At 40.7% G+C, this 13954-nt stretch overlaps 1 protein-coding gene across 1 annotated transcript in view; it reads right to left on the reverse strand.

Annotated features, from left to right (window-relative positions):
- Positions 1 to 13954, reverse strand: part of PKD1L3 (polycystin 1 like 3, transient receptor potential channel interacting) — a 69265-nt gene that overhangs the window by 44845 nt on the left and 10466 nt on the right. The window contains exons 6-13 of the mRNA XM_025426716.3: positions 11061 to 11107; positions 9141 to 9389; positions 6958 to 7089; positions 4287 to 4463; positions 3436 to 3566; positions 3221 to 3347; positions 2167 to 2295; positions 1602 to 1833 (exon numbers count right to left, since the gene is read on the reverse strand). Coding sequence (XP_025282501.1) covers positions 1602 to 1833; positions 2167 to 2295; positions 3221 to 3347; positions 3436 to 3566; positions 4287 to 4463; positions 6958 to 7089; positions 9141 to 9389; positions 11061 to 11107 — 1224 coding nt within the window. The remainder of the gene's footprint in view (positions 1 to 1601; positions 1834 to 2166; positions 2296 to 3220; positions 3348 to 3435; positions 3567 to 4286; positions 4464 to 6957; positions 7090 to 9140; positions 9390 to 11060; positions 11108 to 13954) is intronic.

Raw genomic sequence — 13954 nt, forward strand, 5'->3', positions numbered from 1 at the left:
GAAGCAGTGAGTAAGAAGTGACCATTCCTGTGTTAGTGATGCCTCCACGAGAGCCAGAGCTCGTTCAACAAGAAAGACAGTAATAAAAGGAGACTATAACATGCTTTATCCATTTGGATTATTCTCCCTCCACCCCATTTTTTTTAAATGCAAAGGGTAGCTTTAAGACTTCCCAGTACTACATTTATTTTGTTGTTGTTAGCTTTCGAATAATTTTATTTTTTAAATTTAAATTCAATTAACATAGTGTATTATTAATTTCTGAGGTAAGAGTTCAGTGATTAATCAGTCTTATAGAACACCCAGTGCTCACCACATCGCGTGCCCTCCTTAATGCCCCTCACCCAGTTACCCTGTCTCCCTACCCACCCACCCCCAGTACTACATTTTTTTTTTTTTTTAATTTATGATAGGCACACAGTGAGAGAGAGAGGCAGAGACACAGGCAGAGGGAGAAGCAGGCTCCATGCACCGGGAGCCCGACGTGGGATTCGATCCCGGGTCTCCAGGATCGTGCCCTGGGCCAAAGGCAGGGGCTAAACCGCTGCGCCACCCAGAGATCCCCCCAGTACTACATTAAAAGTTGATATCCAGTGACTACGTATTTTAGTCAAGTATATCTAGGTCCTATCTATGTATCGCAGAGATTCTTAACTATTCTAAGCTACACTGAAGTCAGTTTGATATTACACCAAGACTTACTAAGACAGCTTTGTCCTTACCCAAACATAAGATTAGAAATAGTTTGAAATATATATAAAATACACTGTGCTGGACTTTTACTTCTCCACATTATGGAAATTTTCAACCATAGAGAAAATTGACTAAAGTGAACACCCATATCATCACTAAACAGATTTTATAATTAGCATTTTACTTTAAATTTGGGGCACCTGGCTGGCTCAGTCAGAAGAGCATGTGACTCTTGATTTCAAGGTCATGAGTTTGAGCCCCACATGGGGTGTAAAGATTACTTAAGTATAACTTAAAAAAACATTTTACTAAAATTTGCTCTATCACAAATATAACTTGATCCATTCCACAATCCATCTTTTTGAAAAATGCATTTCATGGTCATGTATATTTACATGTGATAAAATTACACAGAATAAACACACATACACAAGTGCCTGTAATACTGATGAATCCAAATAAGGTCAATGCTTTGTATCAGTGTCATTTCCTGGTTTTGATATTGTGCTATACTTATGCTAGATATCATCACTAGGAGAAACTGGGTGAATTGTATGAGATCTGTTTTATTTTTCACAATTGCATGACAATCTACACTTATCTCAAAATAAAAAGAGAAAAAAAAAGAAGAAATGCCTTTCAAAATAAGTTTCTTTTTTTTTTTTAAAAAAAGGAGTTTTTTTTTTTAATTTTTTTTTTATTTATTTATGATAGTCACAGAGAGAGAGAGAGAGAGAGAGAGAGAGAGGCAGAGACATAGGCAGAGGGAGAAGCAGGCTCCATGCACTGAGAGCCCGACGTGGGATTCAATCCCGGGTCTCCAGGATCGCGCCCTGGGCCAAAGGCAGGTGCCAAACCGCTGCGCCACCCAGGGATCCCTCAAAATAAGTTTCTGATTGAAGTTTTACCTTTTTGCCACACCTGATCCTTTGGAAGGGTGATGTTCAGGTCAAAGCGGGTGTGGTTAGGCTGATACTGGAACCCCAGGTAGAGTGTCATTAAAAGGGGACTTTCAGGTTCTACGCACACGATCAGGGATTTCTCCAGGGAAGTGATGTTCATTATGATAATAAAATGATCTGAGGTCACGTTGAGGCTGGTGGGATGGGTTTCCATGCTAACATTTCTCCATAGCATGATCTAGAAGGAGATAGTTAATCAATCTTCAAGTTTAAGATGGTCCATCCATTTGTCTTTCAGTCTCCTTTCTAGTGATAATGGAATGTAGCTTCCTAGGTCTTCCTCCCTGAGTATCAGTAGGTAATATAGACCCAGGGATCAAGGGACAATATACAATCTCAGACCTAAAACACCTTCTCCTAAGGGTAAGGTAAGCTCCTTGTAGAAGTTCCCAAGTGAAGATGTGAATAATCAAATAATGGCACTGACATGAATTTAAAATGACTTTCTTCCACCCTGTTCTCCAAGAATTCCTATTCCCTTCTCTTTCATTCCCTGATAATCAAGTCATACCTCAATATCTCCCATTAAATCATGGACTTGAAACAATTTCTGATTAGAGCTTAGCAACACACTTCCGATGTTTCCAACAATGTTCTTGTCATCAAAATCCTTGAAGGGATTGAAAGCTAGTCCTGTTACCTAGAGACAAGAAAACTTATTTCATCAACCACTGAAATCTTTGGAAATGATACTCTGATAGGTAATAAGGTGTCAGGTAGCAAAAAATAAAGGAAATGTTGGGATCTTTCCCCTTGCCAATATCTCAAATGAAATTATATTTCTCATTAGAACATCATATGAGAAAGAATTAAAGATGAGTCATTTACTTGTGACCCTCAGAATTATTATTGTTTTTTTTTACATCTTTATACCTGGAGGATTCATGATTACTAGGAAATATTCTGCTCTCCAGGATAAGGCATCAATCTTATCTGTTAAGTAACCGCTGAAAGAAATACAATATACTGATATGGCTAAGTCATATACTGAGTCAATACTTATTCAGAGGGTGCCTGGGTGGCTCAGTCTATTAAGCATCTGCCTTTGGCTCTGGTTGTGATCCTGGGGTCCTGGGATCGAGCCCATGTCAGGCTTCCTGCTCAGCCTGCTTCTCCCTCTCCCTCTTTGCTCTTTCTTGCGCTCTCAGGTGCTCTAAGGGCAAGAAGCACCTAAGAAGTGACCATTCCTGTGTTAGTGATGCCTCCACGAGAGCCAGAGCCAAATTAATAAAATCTTTAGCAAAAAAACAAAAAACAAAAAACAAAAAAAACTTTTTATGCAGATATTCCCAGCTTTGTATATGCATAAGCTGTTTAGATCAATTCAAGCCATAACACAGAAACTATCAAATCCAGAAGTCTGCTTAATGCTCTCAACCTCCACCATGGATCATTTTTAAGGGGCCTCCACCCTGCCACCATAAAGTAGAAATCCATGGCACCCAGCCTTCTCTTGTTTGGTCTGGTCAGCTTACATTTTATGGTGCACCCCCTGCATGGTGCATTGAAATGCCTGCAGCCATCAATCCCATTTCCATTCGGATCAGAATCAATTTCACACTCACTTGTACATTAACTCCCGGGTGTCTGTTCAACACCTCTTCCAGTGCTGAAGCTGATAGAAAGCCTAACCTCACAAGTGCTGGAGACCCAAGAGTGTAGGAGCTCAGAGGCCAGGTTGACATGTTTTGGCTAAGAAAGAAATTAAATGGAAATCATTTTCTATGTCTTTTCTAAAGTTCAAAAACCTAAAATGAACCTCTCCCTGCTCCTCTGTTACCTGCTCAGCACCAGGGTAGCAACAGAAGAGGTCAAAGTCACTAAAGACTCAGAAAACCGGTTCTGTTGTAGGAACACTTCTTGGATCTTCCCAAGAGCCAGCAAGGCCATTTCCAGCGTATTTTCTACCTGCTTTTAGAAGGAAACACCATGTGAGCCGAGCAACCTCAGTGGATAATGGTTTTGGAGGGGTCAGTAAGGGACAAACACCTTGACAGTGACGTAATGAAAGGTGACATTCTTTGGAAAGGACCCACTGAAAGTACTTTTGGTTTGGCTAAAGACTCACCATCCTTTTATTAAGAGACCACTCAAGGATATATTTCTTTGTCCCATGTTATAAGCTGCCCTGGACCTGACTTTTTTCTTTTTTTTTTAGAGAGGGAGAGAGATAGAGAATCATTTTGTTGTTGTTGTTTTTTAAGATTTATTTATTTGAGGGCAGCCCTGGTGGCCTGGTGGTTTAGTGCTGCCTTCAGCCCAGGGCCTGATCCTGGAGACCCAGGATTGAGTCCCACGTCAGGTTCCCTGTGTGGAGCCTGCTTCTCCCTCTGCCTGTGTCTCTGCCTCTCTCTGTGTCTCTCATGGATAAATAAATAAAATCATTAAAAAAAAAAGATTTATTTATTTGAAAGACAGAGTGTGTTTGCATGAGTTGGGGGAGAGGGAGAGAGAATCTCAAGCAGACTCCCCACTGAGGGCAGAGCCCCATGCCAGACTCCACCTCACAACCCTGAGGTCACAACCTGAGCCAAAATTGAGAGTAGAATTCTCAAATAACTGAGCCACCCAGGCACCCCAAGATTAACAATTTTCCAAAATGAGTTCCATATCAGGAGCTCCTATACCCACCTGCTTAATGTCATGTTTGGATCTTTGCAGACTGGCCTTACCAGCTTCTACTACATCGTCAAGGGAGTGAATGAGGCAGACAGTCACAGGGTTTTCAAAGCCCCGAATGCCATTGCTCTGAGATACACTGTCAGGTAGCTGCTCATTCAGGTCCACAAGAGGACTGATGACACTGACCTGGGAGTTTTAGGAGGCAAACACACATCCCTGAGCTGTTTCAGACTTTTATTTTTTATTTTATTTTATTTTTTGTTTCAGACTTTTAAAAAAATTTATTTGTGTTCTTCTGATAAGGAGTTTGATGTTCTTTATGCATTTCAAACACATTTTATAAAAAGCACTATTACAACTTGGCAGGAAAAGAAAATATCTTACATATTACCTCTAGGGAGGATTCGTATTTCTGTTATTTCTGAGAGAACCCCCCTGGAGTGGTAAGTAGATCAAAAACCTAATTAACAAAACTAAGCCAAAAAGAGAGAAAAACCAGTACTGGCTGGAACACTGAGTACACTGTCCCTTGCAACTCGGGCCTCAAAAACGTTCAAGATTGACAACACAGAGAACAAGCAGAGTTATAAATGAAGCAGAAAACCCCAATTCTCATTTCTATAGGATGTTCTTATGCAAAACAAGTAGAAAGGTCAAGCAAATTGATGGAATATCCCCGGTAGGTTCTACTATTTTGGATTTTAAATCTTTTTTGTTTTCAAAGTAACATTTAAAAACTTCTGCGTAAAAAAGATCCAATAAACAAAATTAAAAATAAGACATAGGCACAAAATATATGCAATACATGTATCAAAAGGCCAATATCAATAAATAAAGCTCTCTTACAAACATGTAAGAAAAATGACAATGTGTTCAGGGGAAAAATGGACAAGGACATGAAGAAGCAATTGAGAAGAGAAATGCACATGGTCAATCAATATGTACGATGTTGTTCAACCTCCTTAGTAATCAATAAAATGCTCTCTCCTCCTTTTCTTTCTTTTCTTGCCTTCGAAATTGGGAGAGCGTGGGACAATGATTGGTAGACATGTAAAACGGTGCCTAATTATTCATTCATTCATTTGTTTATTTATTTTAGAGACAGAGAAAGAGTGTGTGTGTAAGAGAGGGGAGAGGGGTGGGGGTGGGGGGTTAGAGAGAGAATCCTAAGCAGGCTCCACACTCAGCATGGCTCCATCTCATGATCCTGAGATCATGACCTGAGCCAAAATCTAGAGTTGGATGCCCAGCCAAGCCACTCAAGCACCCCAAAACAGTACCTTTTGAGAGAGAATTTTGTCATCTACGGAAAATGCAAAAGCCCCCCACCTTTCTTTTTAAGATCTTATTTATTTGACAGAGAGAAAAAGAGAAAGGGCACAAGCAGGGGGAGCAGCAGAGGGAGAATGAGGATAGCCGCTGGGTCTCACTCAGCTCCCTGCTGAGCAAGGAGCCTGACGCAGGGCTTGATCCCAGGATTATGACCTGAACTGAAGGTAGCTGCTTAACCAACTAGGCCACCCAGGAGTCCCAAAAGCCCCTCACTTCAATCTCTGGCACTCTATTAAATAGAAACACTTGCATAAGTACTTAGTGATGTAGGGACATGGATGTTCATGGGAATGCTATTAGCAAGAGTAGACAAAAAACGTCCAAGTGCACATGAAGAATTATTGGTTTGGTTATGTGTACTGACACAAAAAGATATCCATGACACAGCATTAACTAAAAAAAAATCAAGGGGCTGAAATATTTGTATATTTTAACCCCCATTTTTGTTAAAACGACAAACTTGTATATGCATAGAAAAAAGTCTGGCAGGCTATGCCAACAAATTAGTAATACTCTGATACCAGCAATTACATCTAGAGAATGAGATTAGCAAGAAGGACACAGATAGGGTTTTTGCTTTATAACTATATGCTTATGTTCAGATTTTTAAATAATAAGCCTGCATTATGTCCATAATTAAGAAGCCCAAATAGGGGGACCTGGGTGGCTCAGTGGTTAAGCGTCTACTGATTTTGGCTCAGGTCATGATCTCAGGGTCCTAAAATCGAGCCCTGCATCAGGGTTCTGTACTAGGCATGGAGCCAGCTTAAGATTCTCTCTCTCCCTGCTCCTCTTTTTCTGTCTCAAAAAAAAAAAAAAAAAAAAGGCCAAATAAACCAGCACAGATTACATTTATAGGCTTATTGCAAAATATTTGAAAATGCAGGACGTAGAAAAGAAAAAATTAAAATTCTCTGGAATCCTAGTCTCTTAATTTCCTTATGTGTAGGGAGTAGAGACAGGCATGAATAATTACTGGGAATAACTTGGCAGATGGGGCAGTGAGGGCCGTCATCTGTTTCAAAGCTGAACTGCTCTATCTCGGGCCAGGACTGGATCTATTTCTGTCTGCCGTGATGTCTAACAAATATATCAGAAAGGCAGTAACCTGATAAATGAACAAAAGAAAATAAGCATATCTGAGAAGGTCATCACTGATTACTTGATTTGCAATCTTCAGAGGTAAAGGTACAAATATGTGGCTAAATATTGAGTCTCCACAAAATAGTGTGTAAGACTAAGTTCTACACAGGGCACCATCTCCAGATTATGTATTTTGTCTTACTTTTTCTCTGGTTTGCTTCCCCCTTTCTCATACCTTGTTTCCTACTGATCACCGTCTGCTTACCTGAGCTGACTTAGAAAATTCTGGGATTAAGGCTGTCAGTTTCTGGAGCATCTCACAAGCTGTCTGTAGTTTGCTGTTAGTTTGCAAACCATGAATTGCTTTGTTCAAGTTCCTTGCTGTCTCATATACGACCTGTTGGGGACAAAGGATTCTGCCAAAATTATTTATAGAAAACTACTTAAGTAGTTTGAGACATTGTTTTAACACGAATTGACCTCGGATAACCTTACAAACTCAATGAATCACAGACTCCCCGTAAGAGTTACTACTTTCAGAAGATTTTCTCCAAATGCATAGAATTTTCACCTCTTCCATACAGTAGAGGAACAGATCTCAAGGTCATACAATGACTGATACAGGGACAGATTGGTCTGGAAATACGACTTAGAAATTTAAATCTCAGGGAAATGATCCAACTGAGGGCAACACCTTGAAATCAAAACAACAAAAACAAACTTTTCTATTCAGAAGTATGCTTATCTCCTCAGGGTTCCCACTGGCTTATGTCCCTCAATTCAAGAGTTCATGCTCAAGACGGGAGTATTTGAAATTCCAGATGGCAGGAGGTGGGCGGCAGAAACTGAGAAAACAAACCCAGATCTCTGGACGTGATCCCAAAACTTTAAGAGGCTTTTGAACTGGATGGAAGTCCCAAGCTGAGATAATCTCTATTTACAGCAGCTACTTAGTGCATTTCTAGAGAGCAGCTCAATTCAGTTAGTATTCAGTAAGCCTTTATTAAATGCCTACTGTGCGCAGCTAGACTCAGGAGTTAGAGTGGTTAAAGTCAGTCATGATCCAGCCCTTGTCAGTCTATACAACTGAAGAAGGTGATTTCTAATTTACAGGGTTTGTAGGAGGTTGGATTAGTTACAGAATGATCTTAGAATTGAGGACCACCCAGTAAATAAGCAGGAATAAAGGTATGAGTGAGACCCAGCTGCTACCCAACTGCATGTTTTCCAGTGGAGGTCAGGTCTTATTTAATGCCATTCTAGCTACATCCAGGGAGGACACTGAGGATGGCTTATTTGAGGTTTTAGAGCTGGGATGAATCACGGTAGATCTTACCAATTTACCTTGCCTTTCTTTAATGGCTCTTAATAAAGCTTTATAGTTGTCTCCATACAAATTTTGCTCATCTTTGGTTAGATTTACTCGAGGTACTTGCTATTCTTTTTCTTTTTAAGCGAGAGACCATGTGCAAGGGAGGGGGAGGGGCAAGGGAGAGGGGGAACCACAAGCTGGCTCCCCACCGAGTGCAGGGCTCTATCTCAGGAAAATCAAGAGTTGGACACTTAACTGACTGAGCCACCCAGGAGCCTCTGCTATCTTAAAAAAAATAAAAATAAAAATCTGATTTTCTAACTGCTTGCTGCTGACATGTAAAAGTACAACTAGCTTCCGTATATTAATCTGGTATTCAGCAACACTGATAAATTCTGTTTCTAATAATTTATCTGCAGGCCTTTTTGGGTATTCTACACTTCAGACTTCTCTTTGTTTAAGGAAAACAAAGCACTCTGTTGAAGCTTCTGAGATCAATTTTTCTGCCAGGAGAACACAACGCTAGCTGAAACAATAGTGAACAACTAGTTCCAATTACTGCTGAGAGCAGATCCAGCACAAACAGGATTATCTTTCAGTTAGATTGCATGTAAGTAGGGCTTGTGTTAAATTAAAAAAAGGTAAGAAGTAGGATGATTTTCTTCAGTCAACATTATCAGGGTGGCTTTGCTTTTTTTTTTTTTTTTTTTTTTTTTTGAAGTTTGTGGGGAGAAGGGCACAAAGAAAGGGGAAAGGAGTGCTGAACTGGTGAGGAGAAGAACAGTCCAGAAGGGTGTGCTACTGCTGGACAATTGTGGCAGGTGGACAAAGCGCCCTCCCCATTTGAAGCACTAAATACAATAGCATTACATAAAAATAAGACATTAATATACTGAAGGGGGTAAAAAACCCATCATGGAATATTCCCATGGGCTTGTTCAGTGCTTGCTTTTAACTGGAGCACATGCTTGTCCATCAGGCACTGTTAGGCAGAGCTCTGCTCAGACATGAAGGGTGAACCAGGCCCCTTTCTCACATCACTATTCTTGAAGCATCAGCAAAATAAGAGGAAAGAATAGAAGTACGTTCACAGGATCACAAAGGTCCCTAGTGTGACCTCAGTTTTCTGTACTTACCTGATCAGAGGCATCCTGAAATGATGTTTGTAGGTGAGTGGTGACAACCTCTGTGTGGGTGTTCTCTTTGGGGCTTGAGGTCACTTCTACCAAAGCTTGCCCAGACTGTTCTTTGGGTGCAGGCCTGGGGAGCGCTGGTGTGACAGAGAGAGGGTGGCTGGTAGGCACCCAGGTGACTGACAGGACCTGCCATGTGACTCTGGGCAGTGCTGAAGGAAACGGGCTGATGGAATGGCATAGGGTCTTGGACTGAAAGGGGCGTACAGGAAAAGGCTGAATCTGATTTTTAAAAATATTTTATTTAAATTCAATTTGCCAACATACAGTATAACACCCACTGCTCATCTCATCATGTGCCCTCTGTAATGCCCGTCACCCAGTTACCCCATCCTCCCATTTTACTAAGTGAAAATGAAGGCAGTGTTTCCAAAATTATTCTGGTACTCCCACATCCCATGAGATCTCAATGGGCATTTTTTTCAAAGAGATTCAGTACTCAGTTTTGAAAAAGTGGCATACTATGTTTCCCTCTTTTAGAGTCATAATTTACATTAGTGTATTTATTATCAACCATTCAATAAATTGCAATTAAACATCTACCACATGCTAAGTTATGTTTTGGGGAAGCAGGTATATGGCAATGAACAAAATGAGTGAAGTTCTTGCCCTCATGGCATTTCCATTTTAGTGGTGGGGGCAAATTATACTATGTATTAAATAAATGCCATGAAGTAAAATAATAAGAGCAAGCAAATGAAAGGAAAGGGTGTGTTTCAGATAGGGCACTCAGATGTATGGAGACAGCATTTTTGCTGAGAGTTGGAATAAAGAGAGAAAGCTCTACCAATATATTAGAGACAGGCATTTGAGAAGTGCAAAGGCCCTGTGGTAACAACCTGCTGGGTTTGTCTGAGGAAGAACAGGAAGCTAGATGAGCAGAACTTGGATGTGGGGGAGAGCAGAAAGATCCTGGGGATGGGGGTGGGAATGAGGGATGGGGTTGGGGAGAGCATGCATATGTCAGGCAACGGAGAAGAGTATGATTTTACCTTGAATGAGATGGAAAGACACTGGGGGCTTTGAGAAGCAGCAGGATGAGCTGACCTGTGTGGCAAAGGATCGCTCCTCTGACTGCTATGTTGAGAACTGACAAAAAACAGCCAAGGGCAGAAGGAGGGAGATGAGCAGGAGGCAGATGCAAAGTTTGGCCAGGAGATGATGGTGGCTTAGACTACAGTGTGAAAATGCTGAAGCTGGTGGGATGTGGTTAGGGTTGGTCATAAGAAAGGCTCTGAGAAGTCCTACAGTCAAAAATCTTTGTTTTCTTTCCTTCTGGAAACATTTTAAGGAACGTTGGTTACTATTTTATAGAACATCGCTTGGAAAACACTGACTCAAGGGATTTTGGCTTCATCGCTGCTCTCTTTCACACGAGAAATGCCTTTTTTTTTTTTTTTTTTTTTGCAGTGGGTCAAATAAGTGTAAATCTATCTTCAGACATCCACTGAAAGGTTTCTATGTAGGACACAAAGTAAAAAAGGCTGAGAAATTTCTTGAATGTGAAATTTTGCAGATTATGCAGTCTCCACTTTTATTTTCCTTTCACTCAGTTTTTTCCCCCTAAAAGAAATTTAAATTTCATTGCATAGCATATACTTTTGTAAGATGTCACAAGTACTTTTTGGAATGAAGCAGGGAATAAACAACCAACCAACAAATGATAATTACAACAACATGAAAGCCAAAGTAGGCTTTAAAAATGTCATTAGTAAAGCATTCATTCAACCTGGTTCTTTCCTGCACTTAAGTACTTTCCTCTCCTTATGCAAAAGCTATATCCAGAGTGGCATTCCGGGAGGATCCACCAGGAATGACAGAGATGACTAATCCCAGATGTGTACCATCAAGGGAAGTACTTACAAGATCAGCATGAGCAGGGTGGTGACATGGGGGTGCAGGATGAATAGCTGCCACAGAAAGCAGAAAGCAGACTAAGTTCAAGTAAAAGTCTAGGGTAGAAATATTTCTATTTGAGGGCATCTTAGTCTTGGTAAAAAACAATGCAAATCACTTTATATGGGAAACTAAAATGATCATTTCCGACTTAGGATAATTCTGTAGACAAGCTAGGATTCTGGACCTCAAGTGTCACAAATCACTAATATCTAATCTCTGTTTATTCTTCAAAGGTCCTCCGTATAAAAATATTTAAATCAGATCAATTGTAAAGTTATCATACATGAATACTACCAGGAAATATTTGTCCCATAATTTTACCAAAATGACGAGCTCCCTATTAATACATCAGCATATTTCTGATACTTTTAGATGAGATCGGGTGCATGCAGTGTGGTATGGCCATAACATGATATTTTCAAAGAATCTTTTTACTTCTTTTTTTTTTTTTTTTTTTAAAGATTATTTATTTATTTATTCATAAGACACAGAGAGAGAGGCAGAGACATAGGCAGAAGGAGAAGCAGGCTCCATGCCGGGAACCCAATGTGGGACTCAATCCCTGGTCTCCACGATCAGGCCCTGGGCTGAAGACGGCGCTAAACCGCTGAGCCACCTGGGCTGGCCTCTTTTTTTTTTTTTTTTTTGGATTTATTTATTTTAGAGAGAGCATGAGCAGGGGGAGGGCCTGAAGGAGAGGGAGTGGGGAAGCAGACTCCTCGCTGAGAGGGGAGCCCTACTTGGAGCTCAATACCAGGACCCTGAGATCATGACCTGAGCGGAAGCCAAGAGTCGGACGCTTAATAGACTGAGCCACTCAGGCACCCCGTAGTGTGATACTTTTAGAAAATGATCACTGACAATTTTTTGCCAGATCACGGTTCTTGCTTTCGTTACCGTTCCACATTCTGCGGTAAGAACACCATGATCTGAAGGCAGTAAGTGTGTTAACATGGCTATTTGCTATTAACTTAGGTTGACCTCTTTCGAGGCATGTGCTCTAGACCCATTACAGTTTATCTGGCTATAGCAAGCCTGCTCTGCCCTCTCCATCTCTTCTTGTAACAGTCCCTCTGGTGTTGAAACGACTGATATGTTTATTTAGCAGCAGAATCATTGTAACCACCACTACTGGGGGAGGAGAGTTCTTTTTTTTTTTTTTTGGAGGATAGAGTTCTGATATGTTCTTTCGGTTAGCTGTCATGTCTTTCTTTTCTCTTTCTTTTTAGAGAAAGTGAGAGCTCATGTGCAAGTGGGGGCAGAGGGGCAGATGAAGAAGGAGAGAGAGAGAGAGAGAGAGAGAGAGAGAGAGAGAGAATCCTAAGTTGGCTCAATGCCCAGCACAGAGCCTGATGTGGGGCTTGATCTCACATGCCTGAGATCATGACCTGAGCGGAAATCAAGAGTCAAGACACTTAACTGACTGAGCCACCCAGGCACCCCACCGTGTCTTTCTAGAAGGAATGCAAGATGGAGAGAAGAAAGAAACTGGATTTTGAAGCAAAAGACTTGAGCTCCTGACCTGGTCTGCCTTTTACTGTAACTATGAAGCCTTAGACCAATGACTTAACCTTCTAGTTTTCTCATGTGGAGAATGGGTGTAATAATACCTAAATATGTGACAATTAAAGCAATGTCTGTAGAGTTCAGAAACATGTCACCGTGGATTAAGGTCATTAGTTTAACAGCTCAAGGGGAAGAGGGAACAGATTCTGTACTTTCATGGGGGATCTGAATGGGGTTATGACCACCAGGTGATCCAACAAGCTACTGAACCAAGAGTGATCCAATTTCTTGGTCTATGGACAAACACTGTATTTGGATAGACCTTGCCTTAAGAATGAGGGAAAAAAAACAACAAAAGGAGCCAATGAATACTCTAGAACCTGGAAATTGAATCCAGAGGACCTCGAGGAAAGTATACTTGAGTTAACAGCAAAATCCAAAAAATATTTCACAAAGCTGTTTCACATCCTTAATAGGAACAGAAAGTCTTAAACCAACTGAAGCTAAGATGCACAAGTACGAGATAAAAAAGAAATAAATGATACCAGAGGATTTCAAGAAAGCTAAAATGCTGTAGGAAAATTAAAATCCACATTGAAGTAATACAGAATTGATGTGGAAAAATCCAATCAGTGAGGAGGAGGATAAAAATTCTCCCAAAATGCAACAGAGGGATACACACAAAACCATTCTTTTCACTTAAAAGAGTGACAGAAGAGAGATGGAGGACAGAAATCTGCAATTTAGCAAATAGATAATTAGTATTTCTCTCCTTTTCCTTTTTTTTTTTTTAAAAAGAAGGGCAGCCCCGGTGGCGCAGCGGTTTAGTGGTGCCTGCTGCCCAGGGTGTGATCCTGGGGACCCAGGATCAAGTCCCAAGTCGGGCTCCCTACATGGAGCCTGCTTCTCCCTCTGCCTGTGTCTCTGCCTCTTTCTCTCTCTATGAATAAATAAATAAATCTTTAAAAAAGAAAAAAAGAAAAAAAAAAAAAGGGAGAGAGGTGGGGGGGAGGGGCAGAGGGCAAAGGAGGGCAAGGGAGAGAATCTCCAGCATAGTCCATGCCCAGTGTGAGCCAATGTGGGGCTCAATCTCAGGGCCCTGAGATTATAACCTGCACTGAAATAAAGAGTCCAACCCTTAACTGATGAGCCACCCAGGCGCCCCAGATAACTGGTATCTCTTATGGACAAAACTAGAACTAATAAAATATAAGTGATAAATAAGTAGAAGAGAATAGAATTGTCATGAACAAGAAAAATGTGTATATATAACATCACATTCTAGGCAAAATCAGTGAAAAAGTGACCTGGAAACCTACTAAGAAAATTTCTGTATTACAAGGATTAAATAA

The sequence above is a fragment of the Canis lupus genome, chromosome 5 (assembly GCF_003254725.2).
Source record: "Canis lupus dingo isolate Sandy chromosome 5, ASM325472v2, whole genome shotgun sequence".
NCBI classification, from domain to species: Eukaryota; Metazoa; Chordata; class Mammalia; order Carnivora; family Canidae; genus Canis; species Canis lupus.